General features: G+C 41.2%; 1 protein-coding gene across 6 annotated transcripts in view; it reads left to right on the forward strand.

The window, feature by feature from the left end:
- Positions 1 to 3,502: 3,502 nt before the first annotated feature.
- The window catches only part of ZDHHC14 (zDHHC palmitoyltransferase 14), a 114,427-nt gene continuing 96,003 nt past the window's right edge, over positions 3,503 to 21,926 (forward strand). For 3 of the 6 annotated variants that reach the window (XM_090135658.1, XM_031611682.2, XM_090135661.1), the window contains exon 1: positions 4,224 to 5,211. In XM_090135658.1, coding sequence (XP_089991784.1) covers positions 4,961 to 5,211 — 251 coding nt within the window. In that variant the 5' untranslated portion in view covers positions 4,224 to 4,960. Of the gene's footprint in view, positions 3,931 to 4,223; positions 5,212 to 21,926 lie in introns of those variants that run through there. The other 3 variants (XM_090135660.1, XM_031611697.2, XM_090135659.1) reach the window with 2 other exon arrangements.

Consider the following 21,926-nt stretch of genomic DNA (forward strand, 5'->3'; position numbering starts at 1 on the left):
CTTTGCAAGTATCACTGAACAGGGAAACATACCCAATTCTGAAAACTTCTGGATTTTAATTGCATTTTTAAGGACAGTTATAGTCTGGAATAAATCAAAATATCCATAGACTCTGACTACTACCCAAAGCAGTGAAGCTATATGTTAAGAAGCCAAAGTTGTGTTTAGAGAGTGATTCTGATATGCATCCACTTTTTCTTTATTTTCCCCCTTTTTTACAGTTCGTATGGATAATATTAGCTAGTCTCTTAGGACTTACTGCGCTGACAATTTAAAAGTCAGCAGTCCAAAGCTGGACAATTTTCTCTGAACAACAAATCTGTCATTTCAAAGGAGGTCATTGATGCTACTGCTTAAGTAATACGTAATTTCATTTTCAGTTCTCCTGGCAAAACAAAAATGTTATTTTGTATTTTGCAAAATATTTACATTTCTAGAGACATGTAATGATTTAAACAACACTAAGCAAAAGTAAGCTGTTTAAAAGAAATGAAATGACAGTAAAATTAGAAAACTGAAATGTTTAACTTGTTGGAGGAGTAATGAGCAAAAGCAAAATCCTTCAAAGCTATTTGATAACTTTTGTGAAATTTAGCAATATTTTCAGTTTTATCCAAAGCCTTTTTTAAGGAAATGAAGCACTTCCACAGTTGGACTGTTAAAGAATGGCTCATTGGCCAAGCAGTGGTAGAAGAGAGATTACTTTTGAAAAGCACTGAAGTAGAAAAGTATTTGATGGGGAAGAATGTTATACTGTAGAAAATTCTTATTATTATGTGAATGCTACTGCCATTCAACTGCCATGTATGGTGTACTTCTGTACTCCTGGACCTCCAAGGCTTCCTTCAGTGTCTCACAAGTCAAAGGTAATATCACTGTTTTTCTTGATTATTATATTTTTCCAAAATTACTTGTGAAAGATTTGGAAAATGTGCCTAGAAAACATGACTGTGGCATTCCATTTTATTCCACCTCTGAATGGAAAGGTGGATTTCTTTCCAACTCTGAGAATATTAGGTCTTTCAGTTCAATACCTGTTACTTCTTCCTTTCTTTATTAGAAGCAATTGATTTGGCAAAGTAGGATGCATGCAGTACAGATATGTTCAAAATCATACAATTTTCTGGTTTATGTTTATTTAATCACTTAATTTGATAATGCTTATACCATAGTCAAGCTGGTTCTGTAATCAAGTATGGTAACAGATGTTCTACATATGTGAGGTGACATGTCATCTCAGCAAATGATCTTACCCGTTGTTTTAAGACTTGCTCTTTTGATGCCTCCAGACAGAGTAAGAGATAGTAACTTTCAGGGGTAACAGTTCATTTGTTAGTATTTTCCTAACAAAAAAGATAATATTTGAAAAAAAACAGATATAAAATATGATGTAAGTGTTACTGCAACATATTCTCCCATTGCATGAAGGAAGTGCACACTAGGATACACAATGATACAAAGTTTTATGAAGAGAGAATGGATTCATCTTAGGTATTGTATTTATGATGTAATCTGTTTGATGCCCCAAAGCAATTATTTCCATTAATACTGTGTGCAATTTCTAACAAGTGCTTTCAAGAATACTACTGACTCTTCTCAATAGTATTGTGTGAAATATTAAGTGCATAAGGTATTTTTGTAGTGGCATTTTCAAATGGTTTTAAAAGCAGCTTTAAAAAGGTGTTGATAACATTTGCAAAACAACACCAATAATATTTTGAATTCCAGTGCAGGACTGATAGTGATTAGGCACCAGAACTGTGTGAAAAGTACCATGTGTAGTGCTGGGTGATCCTGATAGAGTCAAAGTACATTGGCTATTGAAAGTAAAAGTTTGACTTTCACTCTGAGTTTTTTAGTATTATTTGTTTGGGCACTCCAATTTTTTTATTTTTTATTTTTTAATTTCTTTCTGTTAACATGACTGACAATCACTTTACAACCACAGTGTCTTGAAAAAGAACCAGGATACCGTGGAGTAAAACAGCAGCTTGAATGAGGTGCTGGCATTGTTTAACAAATGCTTTGTTTCTGAAGAGTATTTCTGAAATTAGCCTGCGTGCTACCAATGAAGATAAGCTGACAATGACATTTTCCCATAAACTTTTCTGTTTTCTGAATGTCTAAAATAATTCATAATCTCAGGAGAGAACTGTGCCTTTACACATCTTACAATCATTCATATCGTCAGAGTGCAGGCAGTGTGCTAGTAAAAACCTGATGAAGATTAAAAACGCATGTTGGTGAACTGCAACATTTGTCAGCAGCCTTCTGCTGCCATGTATTGATGCTGTATTCATGAAGATAGAATGAAAGAACATTTCAAAGAATAAAACTGCTGTGACAACAAGCGCTGGGGGAGGAGGAGAAGGGCGATATGGGAAGAATAATGCAGCAGCAGCCATTACATGTGAGGGAAAAATAAAAAAGATGTCACTGCATTTGCACAAGACATGGTATCAGCAACTGGTTTTACATCTTGCTGCCCGCTGACTCCTGGCAGAGGGTGAGACCCTTCCATGCTTTTCTTGTGTGGCATTAGCATTTCCCAGGTAACAGCGATAAGACAAGAAGTAATGGCTTTTAATCATGCTGGGGAGGTTCAGGTTGGATATTAGGAAATATTTCTTCTCAGAAAAAGTGGTGAGGCATTGATACGGGCTGCCCAAGGACGTGGTAGATCCATGGAGGTGTTCAAGAGCCGTGTGGATGTGGCACTGAGGGACATGGTTAGTGGACGTGATGGGAATGGGTTGGACTTGATGATCTTAGAGGTCTTTCCAACTATAATGATTCACTAATTTCTAAAATGATTCTTTCATATCAACAAATAACCACTCAACATGAGGGTACCAGGCCACTATCAAAGTAATTATCTCCTCCAAGGAAGAGGAAGTATCCATTAGTGGTCAGCCTATTCCAGAGTTCCTTTGGTATCAGTCAGCATTTAAGGAGGAATAATTAGTTTACTGTAGTAAACTGAAGGGATAAATATGCCACTGTAAAACTAGAAATGAAGTTATGAAGACAGAAAACATACCACCTACATACTAGAATTCAGCTTATCCTCACGTACCTATTTCTCTTGTGCCCCCCGCCAGGACAGCATCCAACCACAAGAGACGCAAGCTGACAGCAGTGTGTCCTCATTTATCTAGAAATCCGAACAGCACGGGAGCGGCAGGGCTGATTCCCACCACGTCTCCCAGGCCGGTCCGTTCTCCTTTTGCTACTTGCAGAACTCTGTAAATGATACGGCCGTTAAACTTGCTAGCGCCGCGCACAGCGGGCGGATCGGAGGACGGCCCCCTCGCTCTCACCACACACATCGCCGACCGCTCCGCGGCTCCGCCAACGCTGCCGCGGTCCGGCGGGCCGCCCTGCCCCCTGCCTCGGGGAGCGCCCGCACGGCATGCCGGGACTTGTAGTCCCTTCCCCGCCCTTACCCTGCGCGGTGCAGCTCGGCGGAGGGGGGCGGCAAAACTACAACTCCCAGCGGCAGGAGGGGCGCGCCCTGAGCCCGCCCGGGGAAGGAGGGCGGTCCCGTTGGGTCGGGCCGCGTGGGCAGGGCTTCTCGCTGCCTATCGCTCCCCCGCAGAACTCGTTTGCCTTCGGCCCGGGAGCTCGGGCCGGGAGGACGAGCCCGGGGCGGAGGGGAAGCGTCGCTCGGGGCTCGGCGGCGCGCGCCCGTGGCGCTCGCGTGGGCTAGGGGGAGGCGGGGGTTGAACGGGCCGCCGGCAGCGGGCCCGCAGCGCGGGCGCTCGGCGTCCCCGCGGGCGCTCGGAGCGGGAGCCGCCTGCCCCCCGGCCGGGGAGGGGCGGCCTGAGGGCGGCGGGGTGCGCGCCGTGCGGTCCCCGCTCGCCGCTTCCCGCTGGAAATGAGGAGGCGGCCGCCGCTGCCTCCGGGTCTGGCTGCGGGACATAAGCCTGGGTAAAGGCTCCACCGATATCTTTTAACGCAGGCGGGGGTGAAGCGAGGTCCCGGCGTGCGGAGGGGCTGCGGGCAGAGCGAGGGCCGGGGGCCGGGAGGATGGTAAGGGGCCGGCGGGGTCCCGGCACAGCTCTCGCCCTCCGCCCCTCTGCCGCTCAGCCCCGCTGCCTCCCCGCGTGCGCGGGGCCGAGGCGGCGGCGGGGACCTGTTGTGCCGGGGGAGGCGGGGGCTACGGCGGCCGGCGCCGCCCGGGGCGCGGGGCGGGGACGCGGTTCCGCTCGGCGCCGCGGCGGAGAGGGGGGGATGAGGCGCTGCCGCCCGGCTGCCCGCCGGCCGGCCGCCCGGCCCCAGCCCTGAGCCAGCGGCCGCCGCTCCTCCCCGGCCGGAGGGGAGAGCCGGGAGGCAGCTGGAGCTGGAGCCGCGCCGCGCGCGCTGCTTGCTTTTTCTTTCTTTAATGATTTGTTACGCGTGTCTCTTGGGGGAGCGTTTTAGCAATGGTCATTTTTAGCAGTGAAATCTGCTGCGCGAAGGAGGATTATACCAAATCGCTATGAATGATAGACTCGATTGCTAAAGCTTGCCTTGGCCAACCTCCTGACCCGCGGGGAGAGCTCTCGGGGTGTGCGTGGGAAGGAAGAAACACCCTCCCCTTCGAAAATAAACTCGGAGAAGAAAAAGACTGATCCTTTTTTAAAATTTTATTTTTGGACAGCTGAGCTGCTTTATAATTTTTTTTTTTCTTTTTGGTCTCGTTTTGTCATAATTTGCTTTACAAAGGATTCCCCTACGTGATGGTTTTGTAACTGGTGAAGGAAGGAAGGACCCCTCGGAAGCGTTTGTGATATGACAGCTTTGGTAACCGAAGAATTAACCCGTGTGTGCATAGTGCCCCTATTGCCGCTCTGGTAGCAGAACTCATTTTTTTAAGTGGGACCGGAGGAGAGGGCTGCCTCGGTCAGCAGGAGCCTTGCACAGATTTATATTGCGTGTACTTGTTGGTGGGGTTCTCCCCACGCGGTACTCTCTCTTGATGACACCTGGAGGTGGCAGTGGGCCCATGAAAGACTGCGAATACAGTCAGATCAGCACACACAGCTCTTCGTCTCCCATGGAGTCTCCCCATAAGAAAAAGAAGACAGCTCCCAAGAGAAAATGGGAGGTTTTTCCTGGAAGGAACAAATTCTTCTGCAATGGAAGGATCATGATGGCTCGGCAGACTGGAGTCTTCTACCTGACTCTCGTGCTCATCCTGGTCACCAGCGGGCTGTTCTTTGCATTTGAGTAAGTGACATTAAAGTCTTCATATCTTCACACTTTGCTTGTTATTATTTATCTGCTGTCTGAAAGCAGTACGAGGTGTTTATCCAGATGTCATAGAGGGGGGGGTGCTGGCTGACATTGGCTAATGTTGATTTATGTAACTGAAAATATCATCCGGTAAGATGTTGAGCGTTTTGCGCTGCTGTTCTGCTCTGTGCAAAACCGGGGTTTGAGGCTGAGCGTGGTAGGGCTCTTGGGCTGCAGATTTCCAGCTCCTGTTGCAGGAGGAGTGTGCAACAACAGGTTTGGGACATTGAGACGTGAGATAGCTTCTTGTCCGTCGTTTGTTCTTCTGAGAATCAAAGCTGACGGATGTAAAAATACTGGCCCGTTGTCACAGAGCCAAGCACAAGAGAAGCAGTATCTTTTTGTTAGTTCATAAATGAGTCAGTTTTTATTTTTCCCTCTTGAAATCATTTAACAAGGTGGGGACAAGATTTCCAGGTTAGCACGGAAGAGGCAGAGCTGTACAATTCTGTACTTACATAGCTGTCTGCAGTAAGTAACAGTGTTACTTTCAGTGTATGGTAACAGCGGGCTGTGAGTTTGATCTTATGGAAACCTATGTGTGCTTTAGATTTTTAGATTTATTTTGTAAGTAGGCTTCTAGTGTCCTCCTAGGGCCTTTTTCTGTGAATCTTCAGGAATCCTTCCCATCTCTGTTAAGTGGACATGCAGTGATAGCAAATCCAAAATGCTGATTTTTTTTTTTTGTACTTATGTGGGATGGCATAATTAAGAATGCACGATGATAAAGAATTAGGTACTTGATATGAGAAATGCCATTCATCTTTTTTTATTCTAAAGCTCAGAATGCAAAGGTGCTCCACCTGCTGAAGTACTTCACTACAAGAATTACTGAATTCCTTTTAAAGTGCTAGTCCTACTGCAACTGTTAAAACAACTGTAGCTTGATTTGTGGTTTGTGGTTGGGAAAACAGAGGTAGGTTTGAACAGCCTCTATCACTGTGTGGTGTCTTCTAAAGAAGATAGTGATGCTAGTGAACTCTAAATTGTGCTGGTTAAGCATACATCCTCTTAATGAACTAGTAACATTTGAGAAGTTAAAATGCTCAGCATGTGACCAGGGGCTAAATATATATACGTGAACTTCACAGATGAATTGTCTTCTGTGGGCTCCGGATGACTTCAGAGGGATTTGTTCATTGTAAATCTTATGTAGACATTGTGGAACTTCTTGAGCATCGTCTGAGTAGTTGGAATAACGTGGTCGATGATGTGTCCACTTACTGCAAGCGTGCTTACTTTCCTATTTTTAAGGAGGTATCAAGTGTACCTGCTGATGATACTGCATCAGGAGTGGGTGCTGCTCTTTCCTGTTTGGTGTGGTTGAGCCTCATTTTGGAAACAAGGGCTGACACCTGCCTCTCTGTGCAGTCTCATCATCATCAGTAAACCCTCTGAGGGGAAGTTCTGGACTTTAGCAAACACCAGAATGTAAATATAGGATCAGAACTGTAATGCTTTATAGTCATGGTTGTAAAACTTACTTGTTAAGCAACTGCTTATAGCTTTTTTTGTATGTATTTTTAACAGTTGAATCTTTTAGAGATAAAGGTTCTCTGCAGTTGCATGACTCAGAACTATTAATGCAGGAACAGCTGGTAGCTCACCTGATTTCATTATTACTGCAGGTTATGCACTCTGCCAGAGTCAAGCACCACCACTGTGTCTAGGTTATGGCATTTTGGTATAAAATTGCTAGAAGTCTTGAAGCAAAGACAAATTTTCGGCTTATTATAATTATGTAAAATTCTGTGCATGTATTCTGCTCTTTGGTCACTCTTGCATTACTTGATTCTCATTTTAAGGAAAATAGTAGAGTGAGGAGAGTATGGCAACGATGCTTAATTTTTGTCATAATAAGGTAGGCTTGGTCTTTAAGTGGTACTTAGACTGAAATTATACTTATCTTCTGAAGACTAAATCAAAACCAACCACACCCACCACCACTCCAGCCTTAAGACTGAGAAGTGTTCAGCATGCTTGTGGTGCTAGAACTAGGACAGGTCCATAACCTCATAGAGGAAAAAGGGAGCTGCTTGTTTCGGCAGTTAGTGTTATTCTGAAGCAGTTTCTAATTGTATCACTTGTTAGAGGCCTGAAGTTGCTGTTTAATGATGGGTTGAGAAGGTCTTGACTTAAATGTCACTTCTGTTACTTGACTGATTGGATTAGGAAGCTGCTACTCAGCCAGTGGTCTACAGAACAGGATGGAAATACGCTTCACCCCTTTGTGTACATGTGGACCCAAGTGATTTCTAAATAGATGTATGCCTTTGTATCTGAAGTGTTAGGTGAAGCTGTCATTGAAGAGAAAGATACGGTGTATGTTCTTGTGATTGATCTTGCTACTATTGGAAGAAATCACTTAAGTTGTAGAGACTGGAAAATACATACTAACTTTCAAAGTCATTTCCCTTTTGCAGGTAGTGAACAGGGGGAGGAGGAAAGAGATGAATATGACAGCTCATTTCTGAGAAAGCGTTGTGCTGACACAAACACTTGATCCTTTATCCTTTTGGTTTCATTTGTTCCCCTAACATCATTTTCTCATTCCTCTTGTTTTACTCTGACACCCATTCATCCTGAGCTGTCTTGTGCTTTTGACTCATTGCCAGGGTAGAAATGCAGTTCTCTGAATCAACAAATTGTAGCTCTCCAAAAGCAAACATACGTAATACATCTTGACCTGTATAGCTTTTGACATGTAACCATGCCTTTGAAATCTTCACGTTTCTCCATGTTTGTGCTTCTGTGCTTTTTTCTGCTTGCTTTTTTTCCAAGCTCCTGCTTTGTTGTTTTTATTCCTTTTTCTCAGTTGGTATTTCTCTCAAATATTCCAAGTATGTCACAACTTCTTCCTTTCATCATTTCACTCTTTTTCATTTTCAAAGAGGTAAGCCAGAATGTGCTTTAAAAAAAAACAAACAAACCAACAAATAAATAGAAATCTTCCAACACAGTAAGCTTTCCAACTGCTAAAATATAATTTCTGTCCCTGTCCCCTTCCGAAGGAAGGGAATGCAAATAAGCAGTTCCATTTGTGTAACTTGTCTATTAAATGTAACGTGGTATATTGCAAGTACTTTTGGGACCCAACAGAGATGCTGTGCTTGAGGTACTCCTAAAACGTGTTCCAAAATGCTTAAGGTTAGGCATCACAATTTACTTGTCTTTAAATTTTGAGTATGTTATCTTGGAATCACAATTCCTAATCCTATCAGCACTATGTTTTGTTTTGTTTTTTCCATTTTGGCTTTTTGTTGTACTTCCCCTTGCCATGTGCCACTATGCAGAGGCACGTTTTTATAGGAAACTAATTGGTGCTCATGTGGAAGTATCTGCATGACCAGCTTGGAAAACAAATTCATTTCCCTAGAGCAAAGGCAGCATCAGTAACCGAAGGGCAGATAGTACTGCTGTGCCGGGCCCATCCAACCACTGTATTTACATTTATGTAAAGTCCTTTACTGGTGCAATAAAAGCAGGTGAAATTAAGGCACTTCATATTTACTGCTTTTATTCAGGTAGGTATGCATACTTGCAGCGAGAGGAAAGAACCCATCATAGTTGGGGTCACTTGGGCTACTGATTAATTTTTTTGTTGTTAGAGTAAAGCAAAATGGAGGCTGAGTGGTCTATTTAAGACAGTAGGATGTGTAAAACAGACATCTTACTGAATGGCAAATCTCATGTAGATGCAGGAACTTCATGAGTTTGGAGCTGTAGTAGATGGGCTTTGCTGCCGGGGGCCACTCTTGGCTGCCAGCACAGCTCCTTCGTGGAGCAGGCATGGGAGGGAACATGCCTGTACCCAGGCTGCTTCATTTGAAGTTTCAGGTCGCAGGTGGATGTAAGTGAAGATGCCATTCAGGCACAGTCAAGTTTTCTCCTGTCAGCTCGGTTGCAGGGTCAGTAGCTCTGGGAGGAGGCTGGAGCAGATGGCTGGGTGCCGGCAGCGTTGAAGCAGTGCCGCTTTCTTCTCTGTGAATGTGAGCCAGAGCCCCATCACTTCTGATATAATGTGACACTTGCACTGATTCAACCAACTAGAGATTTTCTGAGCTAGTTAAAACTTGATTTTTGTAAGCATTTGTGTAATTGCACTGTTTTCCCGAAGACAGATGCTGGAAAATTATTTAAACTGAGATTGAGCATGTGCATGTGTGTGTACAAATCATTGCTTCCTATCTGCTTGTATGGTTGCTGGCAACCTCTCCCAGGCCTCCCACTTTGAAAGCCAGCGCGACTGGAGGACATCCATGAGTCATGCTTTCTGGTGTGCTCTAGATGGTTCAATATTGGATTTCTATAGCACACGCTATGGGAAAGTGGTGCCACTTGCTGCTGCTCTCTGTGATGAGCCTCAGTGTGTAAACACTGATGTTAGCAAGCTGAGTGCTTTCACCAGGGTATCGATGAGCGTCTTCATCTTATGGCAGGCTTTCTGCTCTTGAGAGGTGAATTCTTAGTATGAGGTTGTATCCAAGGAGGTGGAATGTCCTCCATCTCATAACCCCCCTTTGTTTTTCTTCCTCTGCTTCTAAGATGAGTAGGTTACTTGCATCTTCAGATGACCGTGTTCTTCAGCTGCGTGTTGCTGTGTGCTACTGGTTGTGACTACAGCTGTTAAGGCAACTGTAAGCTTGCAGAGCACTTCGTGATGTCAAGATGGCTTTTAAAGTGAAAACTGATGTAAAATAAATGTCTGTTCAACAGAAGACTCCATCCTTTCCTCTATGGAAGGCAGTGAGTGCTTGATAGTGCATAGTGGCAAGTTTTTTCCCTAGTTCTTTTTTGCTCAAAAAAACATTGTTAAAATGTAAGCTGAAAAATATTTGTTTGTCCCTTTGCTGTGGTAGTGAGAAAGATTTGCAATACAGAAAACCTAATCTTTTGGGTTAATTTCTTTTACTTAGTTTATATTATCTACTGAATGATACAGCACATTCATAATGCATTCTGACCAGATGTTGTTTATTCTTTATGCTTAATTTACCATGAAAATGTTACCTGTCAGAATTAAATATCTTTCAGAGCCAAGGTGTACTTAATACTTGCTTTCCTTGACAAGTGACTTTCCTTTCCTTGGTCACGAACAGCTTCCTTAGTTTATCTGTTTCTCGTGGATCTGTGCAAGTGTATTCCCTGTAGTTTCTCCCTGCCAAGAGTGAAGGGTTCTGGTCTAGTCTGTCTTAGAGCAGCACTTCACTGGGCAGGTATGTTTGTTTAAGCTTTTAAATTTGCTTTGAATGAATTAAATGATATCAACCAAAATCCTTTTACTATTACGCACGAATAGCATTTGATATTAGGTCATGCATGTCTGTATTTCAAGGCTTGGTCTTTTTATCTGGAAGTGGATAATTATTCTTTATTTTTCAGAGTAAAATTCGGTGAGGATAACCAAAGGATAACCTCTCCTATTTTTGAAAGTTGTACCTTTAGTTAATCTGAAACTGCAGAGACATTATTTTACGGTTTTATAACACTTGAACTACTTTTCCATAGAGTGAAGTGTTACAAGTTTTTTTGTTTTGCATGCTTTGGATGGCTTCATACTGTTCCATGGAAAAACAAATTTTAAAGGACCAAAAATTATGTTTAAGGTACTTCTTTCTCACTTACAGTTCTACTTACATCTCAGCTTCATCTTCTCCACTTTCTTTCCCCCCCTACACCTTGTGGGAGTGGAAGGATATGAAAATAGAAAGTATAACTGTGTGTAGGAAGTAATGTTGGCTTTGAAGATGGAATGTCCCCTAAAGACCCTGAGGAACTCTCTATGCAGCTTGGGATTGTTCATGTATGTGCTTCTATGGTGTAAAATGGGAAGGTCTGTGGTCCTTTTTTGCCTGATGCCATTCTTCCTCCACAGCGGTCTGATGGGGGATAGTGCACTGCTCTTATTGTAGCTCAGTTTGATTGCTGTAGAGGGTTGTAAATTCTCACCTTTGATTCTTGCTATCCCTTTCAGAGTGATAAGCAGGTGACTTCAAAAGTTTAGTTAATTTTCTTACCTTTGTATAGTGGAAATGCTAAGTCACAGCTTGAAGCTGTGATTGAGCACCCGGTGGGAAGGGAGGGCCAACCTAGGGGAGCTCAGGTGCATGCAATGCTCTGAGTGACTGGAAGGGGTGGAGTCAGGATCCAGCCCTTCCCAGACCTCATTTAAGCAGTGGAAGTGATGGTATCTATTGCTGGAGATCCCTGCCTGCCTGAGGCCTTTCAGGGGCAAGCATCTCTTTTCCTTCATTTCTGCACCTGTGGCTGCCACATTTGGGTTTGTTCTCATTTGCTGTAGCCAAAGACTTTGCTACCGTGTTTTTATCATCCCAGTATAGTGTTACGTGTCTTTAAATCTCTGTTGCTGGTAGTTAATACTTCTGTACATCTTCAGCCTCCAGACTGTGAGATTAGACATGCTTGATAAAAATGTCACTCAATCTGTTAAGTTTGAGGTTTTTGTCAGTGTAACCCGTATAGTTTGTCTGATTTGTTTGGTTTTCTCTGAGTAGGAGCTGTTACCCCTTTATGTTAACAAACGTGTTGAGAAGGTATAAAATGCATCTTCTAGAGGCTAGAATGAGGAAGTCAAGTTAGATTTACATTATTGGAAAAACTCATTTCTCTTTCTTTTTCTTAAAAGGCTAGCATACATGTATGGGCTGATTTGGGTTTCTCTCATGTCTGCCCTGCAGTGATTTCCACGTCCTGTTTAAAGGAAAGCTTTTTGTTTTGTTTTTTTTTTTTCAAAATGCTCCTTGAAAGTAGCTTCTTGAAAATAATATTTTTAGTGTTCTTTTACTCATTTTTAAATTTGGACTCGTGGGAAAAATCTGTGGTGCTATATGATTTATTTTCTGTAATAAATGTGTTGCATTACTATTTTGTGATTATACTTTCTATTTTGTAAGAAACACCATGCGTGATTAGCTTGCCTTTGGTTGAATAAGAAGTTATCTTCTAGAATGAGAAGAGAAGGTATTAGGACTAGAACAAAACTGTTCCTTTCACTCCTTTTTTTGAGCAGAAAAAGAAATTGTTAATGTCTGGGCTTGTTTGTAGATTCCATAGAAACTGACATGAAGTTCAAACTGGACGCTTTGAAATACAAATACCCTTCTAATGACTAAGTTATACCTTTTAGGCATCAAAGCAAAGGTTTTTAACATTCCCTTTTGTATGGCAAGGGTCTATATTGTAGCACAGCTTTAAGCTGTTAGCCTGAGCATCCAAATGTGAGCAAGTAATAATGAAAAACTGAAGATGATTGCGGTAGAAATTTTAAAATATTTTTAGCTTTCAAAGATACGTGATTGTTTCAAAATAGCCCAGTCAAGAAGTAACGAGCAACAACAACAAAAAAAACACCACCCACCAAACACTGGCTTGAAATACTGGGACATTAAAAATGCTTAAAATGTCATCATCTAGGAAATTCTTGTTACCCTGATTGATGATTATTTAAGTGAGGCTGTGGTACTTGATGCTCATTTGAGTTCTAGGCTGCCTATCAGGATTTGTGCACGACAGTGCTGCTCATCTTTCTTTTAGTGAAGCTGATGGAAAAATGCCCTGAAGTCAGATAGAATGGCTAAAGTTTTATTAAACTTTGAGAAGATGGGCTGTAATTATACAGAGCTTAATACAAAAACAAAACAAACAAAAAAAACCAAAACAACAACAACAAAAAAAACCACTGTAAAGTGGTTGAACTCTTTACAAATCAAGGAGATGAAGATGGAGCCAATGTGTAATGGCCAAAAAGAATTTTCTTTGTATTTTTCATGTAGTTGAAGTATTAAAGGTTATTAGCATAAAAATTCAGAGCACTTCTTAGGCCAAATAATCAGATGGAAACCAAAGCATTTTGGAGTTTCAGTTTTGTTCTAGACAACCTTTTCCTTACTCATATTCCTATATGAGTATATTATGTATTTCCTGTACACATTTCTACTGGAGCAGAGGCTATCATCACCTGGAGATCCTGTTTGTACTTCTGTCATTAGGCAAAGGGTGCTCTGTGCTTAGGTGTCTGGCCGTGGCATTTCAGCAGTGTGCAGGCTGTGTGTTTTGCCCAGTTTGATTGCATCACTCTAACTGCTGGGGTGATGGTGAGCTGTAGGGCAATATGAATATTTGGCTTCTGGGTTTGTGATTGCTTTCTTTTCATTAGTGTCTACAGGGTTTATTCACGTTACTGTGGGATGGTGGCTAATGAGGTCTTACATAATGAGCTTGGCTAATGAGATCACAGCTGTTTTTGTTTTCCACTCCTGCCCTCCTCTTAAGTTGGTTACTGCAATGAATACCAGCAACACACATTTGTTGTGATGAATGCGCAGTCACCTTCCCTTCTAATTCAAGTTTTGCTCTTTTAATGAAAATACTTTGCAAAGCAGGAAATTCATCAGAATACTGAGGATTAAGTTGAAAACTAAGAAGTTAAGACATAAGCAAAATCTGCAGCTTGTGAGTTTTATGTTAAATGCAGTTAACAGTTACATTGTCTGCACTGAGTTTATATATTCACTTAATGTTATGGATGTGGGTTTTTTAATATATGCTTGTTATTGTTATTTATAACAATATATGTTATATATATGTGTGTGTGTATCCATTCCTAAGAATGGAAAAGTAGGAAAAAGATGTACCAGACCTTATTATTTTGGCATAATCACTCAGTATATTACTAGGTGTTATGAATGTAGATTAAACAACATTGGCAGAGGGCTGAACTTTTGTAGTTTTGTTTTCATGTTTCATTAGAAAAGTAACAGAAGCGAGACCATATAAAACTTTCATTTCTGATTGCAATAAATTTTATGTACCCCTCCTTCCTGCTGATATTCAGACAGCTCAGAGAATAGCAGGCCTGCTTGTGTATGTTCAGTATGCTTGTAAGCTAGCCCAGTGGTTGGGAATGGCAGTGTCTGAGGACAGAAGACTGTACTTCAGATGTGCTGGTGTGCTCATTTGTGCTCATAATGTGGGTTTTCATGATGCGATTATTTATGCATGCATTGTCTTGAGAGGGGGGTGTATGTACACTTTTTTTCCCCCCATGAGTAACTGATTTATATTGCATTTGCATATCATTATGAATTATTGTGCAGCTGTGTAAAATGATGGAGTCATCTTTCTTCTTGTGCTTGGACCAGGTCAAAAAGTTGTTCCCATCCTTGTTCAGGGAATGGGAAACCTTTCCCTTGTTCTCCATCAAGGGAGAAGCAGGCTCAGCTTTTCCCTTGAGACTGCTGCTGAACTGTTCCAGCTTCAGACTGCCTTGCACCTTAATAGACACCATGTTCCAGCTTCTGTATTCTTAGAAAAGGTCAAATGGTTTGTCTAAAAAGCTGTGAGCACTGGGTTTGTTATCATTGGGGAAGGGATACTACCTTACACGCCAGGTTATTCCAAACTCCCTTTAAACACTGATTTGCTTAAAAAAAAGAGTAAATAATTGCAGTAAGGCAGGTATGTATTTCTGGATTACAAAGTGGGAATAAAATTATAAGAGGAGAAAGTGTAAATGAAGCAGCATATTTTATTTTAGTGAAGTACATCTGAACCTCTGCATCCTTTGGCAGAAGCCAAAGGCGTATCTCTCTGTACCACGTATTGAAAGTACTTTTTCAAAGTGAACTTCATGCTTGTAGACACATCTGTTTTTTTTTAATGGGGTCAGGGTTGCATCCACTTGTGAATTCGAGCAAAATTTTAGAGCACATTATAGGAATATAGGAACATCCTTCCTGTTTAACTGGTTCAGTTGCAGTGAGACCAATCTAATGGTCACAGGCTGCTGAGAAAGGATGGAGCTACCTCTTCCTTTTTCCCAGACTTAAGTTGTTTCTCTTGCCTGATTCTGCTCTTTACCCCGCCCAACAGTGAACCAGTTCAGGGAGTTCCCTTATTGCAGAAAGCTGATCCATCTCCTCTGCCTACACAAAGAAAAGCTGTCTGCTGGTTTATGACCCTGAGCTGACGCCCTGAAAAGCCAGAAGCACTTTATTCCTAGTGCAAGGAACTGGGGAAGTGAGGAGGAGGAGATTGCCAAATCACCTTAGCTGTGGTTTGCAACTGTACTCTGTCTCAAGGAACCTTGTTGTGTAGTCCTAGTTTGTTATTTGACATCTGTGAGAGTGCCAACAGCACCTCTCTAGGCTGGTTGTCTATAGAGTCTGTAGAGGCTGTAAGAGTTTTGACATCTTAACTGCATTTTACTTCTGAGTCATAGTTAACAAAACTTGAATTGCACTATCTTTTAAATAACCCTTAACGTGTTTTTTAGTTGTTCACCTTTTTACTATTTTTTTCTAAAATAGCCATCATACCCAATTCTATAGCGCAACACAGGCAGTAACTGATGCTACTGTTCTTGCATCCCTGCCTGTGTAGCCTTCCAGTTTCCTGCAGCTGGACTGTGTAGCCTTGCTTCAATAAGAGAACTTAAGGAAGGAGCTCCCAGAGTGCTTCACCTGCTGTTGTGTGAGAACAGCTGAGTTAGCTACAAATATACTAAACTAAACAAGGAAAAGGAGTATTCTCATAATCCTTGCAATTTCTGCCATGCTTCATCTGAGGTGGCCATCTCCCCAGGTTATTTGCTTGTTTCTTTGAAGTTCCATTCAGCTGTATACTTGGATGTTTAGTTTTCTTTGGTACTGTAAATGTTGAAAGTTTCAGTGTAGTAAGATGCAGGAAGAATCATAAAGCAGTTAATGGAAAATTGAATGGTTTGCATGCAAGAGACAAATGGAGTGGATGTGTCTATTCAACATATGGTAAAAGAATTGGCCTTGAAAATAATATTGTTAGATAAGACACCTAAAACTAATCAGAGCAGAAGGAATTGTCTGTCTTCAGAACTGAAGACGAGGAAGGAGCTGTGTACTGAAATGTGACAGAGATGAATCTAATTCAATATAAGACCTTGAGAGGATAATCATTCTTCTACAAGGCATAACGCTAAGAAGGCTCTCTTTTCTTTAGCTGTTGGAGAGGCTGAAGTGTTCCAGTCACCACTGTGAATGTTCACCTTCAAAGTAAAACCTATTTTTGCTTTGACATAGCAAGCCATAGACTCTTCTAAGGACAGAATACATTGCATATTGTTTTTTAATGCCATTTATCAGAAGCTGGAATGTTGTTTCCAGTACTTGAGTAAACCAGAACAAGTGTGCTGGGGCAGAAAGGCATTTCAGAGGAAAGTGCATAGATATTGAGTGGGATAGGAATTTTGCTTTTCTGTTCAGCTCACACTCAAGGAGTTTGGGAAGCAGGCAGTTGGCTGTGAATGAGAAAAACAGTCTGATATAAGAGAGGCAGCTGACGGGTTTGGATCTCAGCAGGTGAAACTGTTGTGTGCCAACATCCAACTTGACTGAAAGATAAACATGCCCTTCCCAATACACATACCTTTCTGTTATTACCTCCTAGAAAACTTTAACCAACAGTTTGAGTTGCTAAATGATAAACTGGAGGTGCAGTATTACCTTGTGCTTGCTTATTCTTGGCAAAAGTAAATTTATTTGCTATTCAGAAACCTCTTTTTAAACAGTTTTTGGCACTAGTCCTTCTTATAGCAAAGGAATGGTATTTGTGGAAGGAGAATATGGGTCCATCACTACTTAAGTCTATGCAAAGAAATTAATTGAAGTGACATTTGTTGGACAGGTAATTCATTGTCAAAATAAGCTGTTAAGATGAACTTGAATACACGTATTCTTTGACTACAAAATAAAGGTCAAAGACTTAGGGAGCATGGAAATTTGCCACTAAGGTTGATCTCTACTGATAAGTGTTATATTATGCTTCCAGAATGAGTGCATCTCTAGTCCAGCTGTGCTTGCCTTCATATTCTGAATGATGAGAAGGGTGGCACTAGGAATTTCTGGAGATCATTCAGTGCATAGAGAAAACTTTGAAGGGAAAAAATAAGGAGCGGGCAGAAACTGAAGTGTCTGCTGCTATGTTTGCTTTTAGAAATTAATTTCGGTTACTCTAAGGATAGGTGCGTGTCTTTAAGGAAACTCATAATAACTTTTGGCATACATATGGACTTTTTTAGTTATTATCAATGTATCCAGTGCTGCTGGACTACACAGGAGGATAATTCAATTATACAGCACCCTGAAATGCTAGTATATATTGTATTCTACCAACACTTTATTAGGTAGAGGCTGAAAATGAAAAATCAATATGTGGGTAATGAGTTGTATGTAAGAAAGATGACGTTACTATAAGAAATAAATGAGGTATCAGTCAAAAGCTAATATATTAATGCAGAAAATAAAATGTTTCCAAAATAATGCCTGAATACAACCTTTCTGGTACTCATTCAGTGTAGAAGGTGTCTTAGTAAAGAAGTATAGGCTGACAGTTTGTAAGATTAAGTGATTTTTTTGTTACTCTTTGTGATATTTTTTTAATGACTAAAATGCAAATACTGTCTAGTTTTAAAAATTGCATGTTAGTGAATTATGTAATACGTACTGCATGTGTACAATATTGTATACATGGTGCAGTACATATTAAAATAAAGAATGAAATAACTGTTTAAAGGAAAAATCCAGTCAAGTAAAATGAGACGGTAAAAGACATTCTGAAGATATGATACCTCAGAAAAGCAAAAGTGCCAGATCAGATTTGGCTCCCGAATGTGTGTTGTTTGTAGGAAGTAGTTTTCTTGTGTAAGAATTCTCTGTGGTATAAGCCTTGTAGAATTGTTTTTAGCACGTGGAAGCTGAGTGGGGTTGACATATTTTCGTTGCCAGTTAAGCTGAAGCATGAGGAATTGACTAAAAGGGACATGATCTCAAAAATGTAAACTTGTATTAGTGTTTTCTAGCACTACTGGCTTTCTGGATATGGAGAAGAATGTATATCTGATGGAGATCCTGCCAAGAAAAGGTTAACTAGATCCTTTTAACTCCTTGCTGTGGGCTATGGGCGTAAGTTATGAGATGTTGATGTGGCTCATGGGGTACGCTGGCAGTCCTAGTTTATCAGCACAGATTTAAGAATGCAAGAAGTAACAGCATAATACATAGGTATTTATTACTTTTCTCCTCCTGGAGCCTAGTTTTATTCATATGAGTATGCGTGTGTATATATGTAAAAAATATGAGTATATTTTAAGAGTAGGTCAGAAATGACAGCTGTTAAGGATGGTAATACCAGTAGTGCTGTAAAGTTTCAAAATGTTTGTGGTGTTTTTCAGTCCAGAAATACTTCTGTTTTCTTACTGTTTCTAATTTCTCTTGTGCTAATGTTTCATAACAGTGAAGCTCTGTGGCTCTGGCCAAAGATGTCCTGATAAGGAGCAGACCTAGAAGACAGGCTTGTGGATTACATACTGATGAGGTAGTGGGTTATTCTGCAACTTTAGTGTACGCAGGCAGGAGTATGCAGACCTTTGTCTTTCACTCTTAATTGAGAGTGCATTTTTTTGACCTTGTGTTCGTTAAGATGCAGGAGTGTGCACGCTTTCAGTGCAACTCACCAGATGGGATGTGACTGTTCTTGCTCTATCTCATGATGTGATAAAAGCATAAAGGCAAAATAAATATAATTTGAGTACTTTGACTTCTGGCAGTTTACAGTGTATAGAACAAACACAGTAGTATTTGCAGAACAATAGACAGGTTTGATTTCAAGTTAACTGACACTTTCTGTTAGAAAATCCAGTATTAGCTTAGTTAGAGTTTACTAAACTTACTGAAGAAAGATATGGCTGAAATCAAGTCCAAAACCCTGACAGAGAGGATGAAAAAATCAACCTAAATATTAACTATTTAGGTTGTTTTTATGAATGAAATGATGAACATTTGTGTGTTTGATAGCAGATAACAGAGGGGTCTTTTATTCTTAAACTGGTAGAGGCTTCTTTCGAAGGTGAGGGCAACTTGTTGCTGTCGTATGTTATGGTTCTAAATTTATTTTCTGTTGGTAAGATGACTCCACCTTCTGTTGGCTGAAATGGAGTAAAGTTCATTTGCTGGTGGAGGCAACAGAGGAGGTCAGCTTAGTTCTCCAGTGACAGCATTGGTCTAGCATGTGTGTGGGGAAAAAAAAACTATAAACAATTCCAAGTAATGTTTAGCAGTATGCAGTAGTTATAAAAAGACCAGGTGCTGATAATGGATCTGAGAGGTCTGTGGTCAAGCATATACACCACAGACGTGCTGTGCCTCAGAAAAGATTTTCTTCAGCTGTGCTAAGTCCCAAGAACTAGTTTTTACTAAACAGCTGGCAGGATGGAGGAGACATCTTTACAACTTTAGCTTTGCTGTTTGTTATTATTCATTACATTATTGCAGTATGGTTTAGAGTAAGGTTGGGGTTCTCTTGGTGTGTTCTTTTGTTTTATGTGGAGCTTTTTTTGATTTGTTATACAGTAAAATTGGCACAAGCTTATCCTTAGCTGGTTATCAAGGCTGCTTGTAATGTGTGGTTTATTTTTCTTGGGGCGGGAAAAAAAACTGTGCTCTGAAGGTTATGATGTCCACACTTCCTTCTGACCAGTGGGAGTGAATGTGTTTCAAAACTTCTGACCTTTCATATATAATGTTGTGCTACTGCCTGCCCTCGTTTAAAACAGGGACCCTCAGGATGCTGAGGAGGTTTCAGCAGCAGTGGAAATGAAAGAGGAGCATAGACAAAGGTAGCTGAATGCAATCTCATCTTGTGCTGGCAGGTTCCACTGAAACTTTTCTTGCAGCAAAAACACTGTGGAACAAACCTTTCGCTCTATTTAATAACAGTTTTAAAGGGGCTGTCTTGTTCTTATGGTGAGATATCAGTGAAATTTAATCACTAATCTGTGACTTGCTTTGAAATGGGAAGGCTTCTAGGAGGGCTTGCATCCTATCTTCATCCCTTTCTTGAGATCTCATGTTATGTTTGTGTGTACAGTTATGTCACCGCTTTAATAAAGGAATACCCATAGACTGGAATTTGATACATGAGTGAATCTTTTCAAAGAAGGAAAGCACCACTGAAAGCGCAGCCCCAGTAATATGTATGTATATATTTTGCAGGGCTGGGGAAGTACATCCTTTACTAATAATACTTGAAATGTAGTTGTTCTAGAAATATAGTTCTGCAGCACAATTCATACTACAAATTGAAGACCGACTCAAAAGTCTTTTTTTACTGTGGCCAAATATATCTGTGCATAGTAATTTAAGGTGGTATCTTCCCGGTTCCTTTTTCACAGTCATGCTTTAAATTGTTCTTCAGAAATGGTTTTCAAGAGTTAGGAGCAATCTAGTCAAGTGAGACTCATCAAAATAGTAAATTTCTCTTTGCAATGTTGCTTGGTTAGATGCAGGATAGCAGTTTGGCAAATTATCTGTGATCTGCATTGTCCAAAACAACAACAAAAATAGTGGTGTAAAGAGGAATCTGTTGGAGATGATTGGACTTCACTTTCAGTATTGCTGTTATGATCAATGTGGCATTAAGAACATATGCAGAGACCAGATCAGAAAAAATTATGCTTTTCAGACTTGAGTGCAGTTCTCTTAAACTGAACTGAAATCTTAACATATTAAAGAGATCACTGGCAGTGTTTATGATGTATACAAACAAAGTTAAATGTTGTTAGTGTCAGTGTAAAATGTTGCTGTAGATCAGAACTGGCGTGTACTTAATTACATGAACATGTGCTTGTTTCTGTTGCTTTTGCAGGAGAATTGCCTCATTCTTTACAGCTCTTATGCATGGGGTGATTTGTAAGGGCCATGTAGTGAAGGATGATGCCTTCCCTTGAGTATTGCTTCCCTTCAGTAAGTGATAAATTAGCTTGTTAAACTGAGAAATGACATGAACTTCTGAATTTAAATTTTCTGAACCTCTTCCCTTCTACATTTCTTAAAATTAGGGAAGTTGTCAAAGAAACTGCCAGTTTTACTCATATAAGAATTTCTTCCTTCCTGCCATCCCATGAACCTCAGAGAAGTCATGACTCTTGAAAAATTGGAATTTCTTTTATGAACAGTGCTGGAAGAATCATGATCTCCTTTCCCCCTTGCACTGTGGAGGGAGGGAATGCCATTCAGAGGGACATCAACAGACTTGAGAGGTGGGCCCGGGTGAACCTAATGAGGCTCAACACAGCAAAGTGCAAGGTTTTGCACTTGGGCCAGAGAAATCCAAGGCATTTATACAGACTGGAAGGAGCAGTCCTTGAGAGCAGCCCTGCAGAGAAGGACCTGGGGGTCCTGATGGATGAAAAACTTAATATGAGCCAGCAGTGTGCTCTTGCAGCTTGGAAAGCAAATGGTATCCTGGGCTCAATCAGAAGAGAGGTGGCCAGCAGGGACAGGGAGGTGATTGTCCCCCTCTACTCTGCTCTTGTGAGGCCCCATCTGGAGTATTGCATCCAGGTCTGCAGCACCCAGTACAAGAAAGACAGAGAGTTGTTGGAGGAGAGGGTCCAGAGTAGAGCCACAAAGATGATCAGGGGACCCTACACATCAGCACCTCCCCTATGAAGACAGGCTGAGGGAGCTGGGCTTGTTCAGCCTGGAGAAAAGAAGGCTGCGGGGTGACCTCGTTGCAGCCTTTCAGTATCTAAAGGGAGCCTACAAACAGGAGGGGAATCAACTCTTTGAAAGGGCTGATCACTGCAGGACAAGGGG

The sequence above is a fragment of the Phasianus colchicus genome, chromosome 2, assembly GCF_987193195.1.
Source record: "Phasianus colchicus chromosome 2, bPhaCol1.hap1.1, whole genome shotgun sequence".
Taxonomy (NCBI): Eukaryota; Metazoa; Chordata; class Aves; order Galliformes; family Phasianidae; genus Phasianus; species Phasianus colchicus.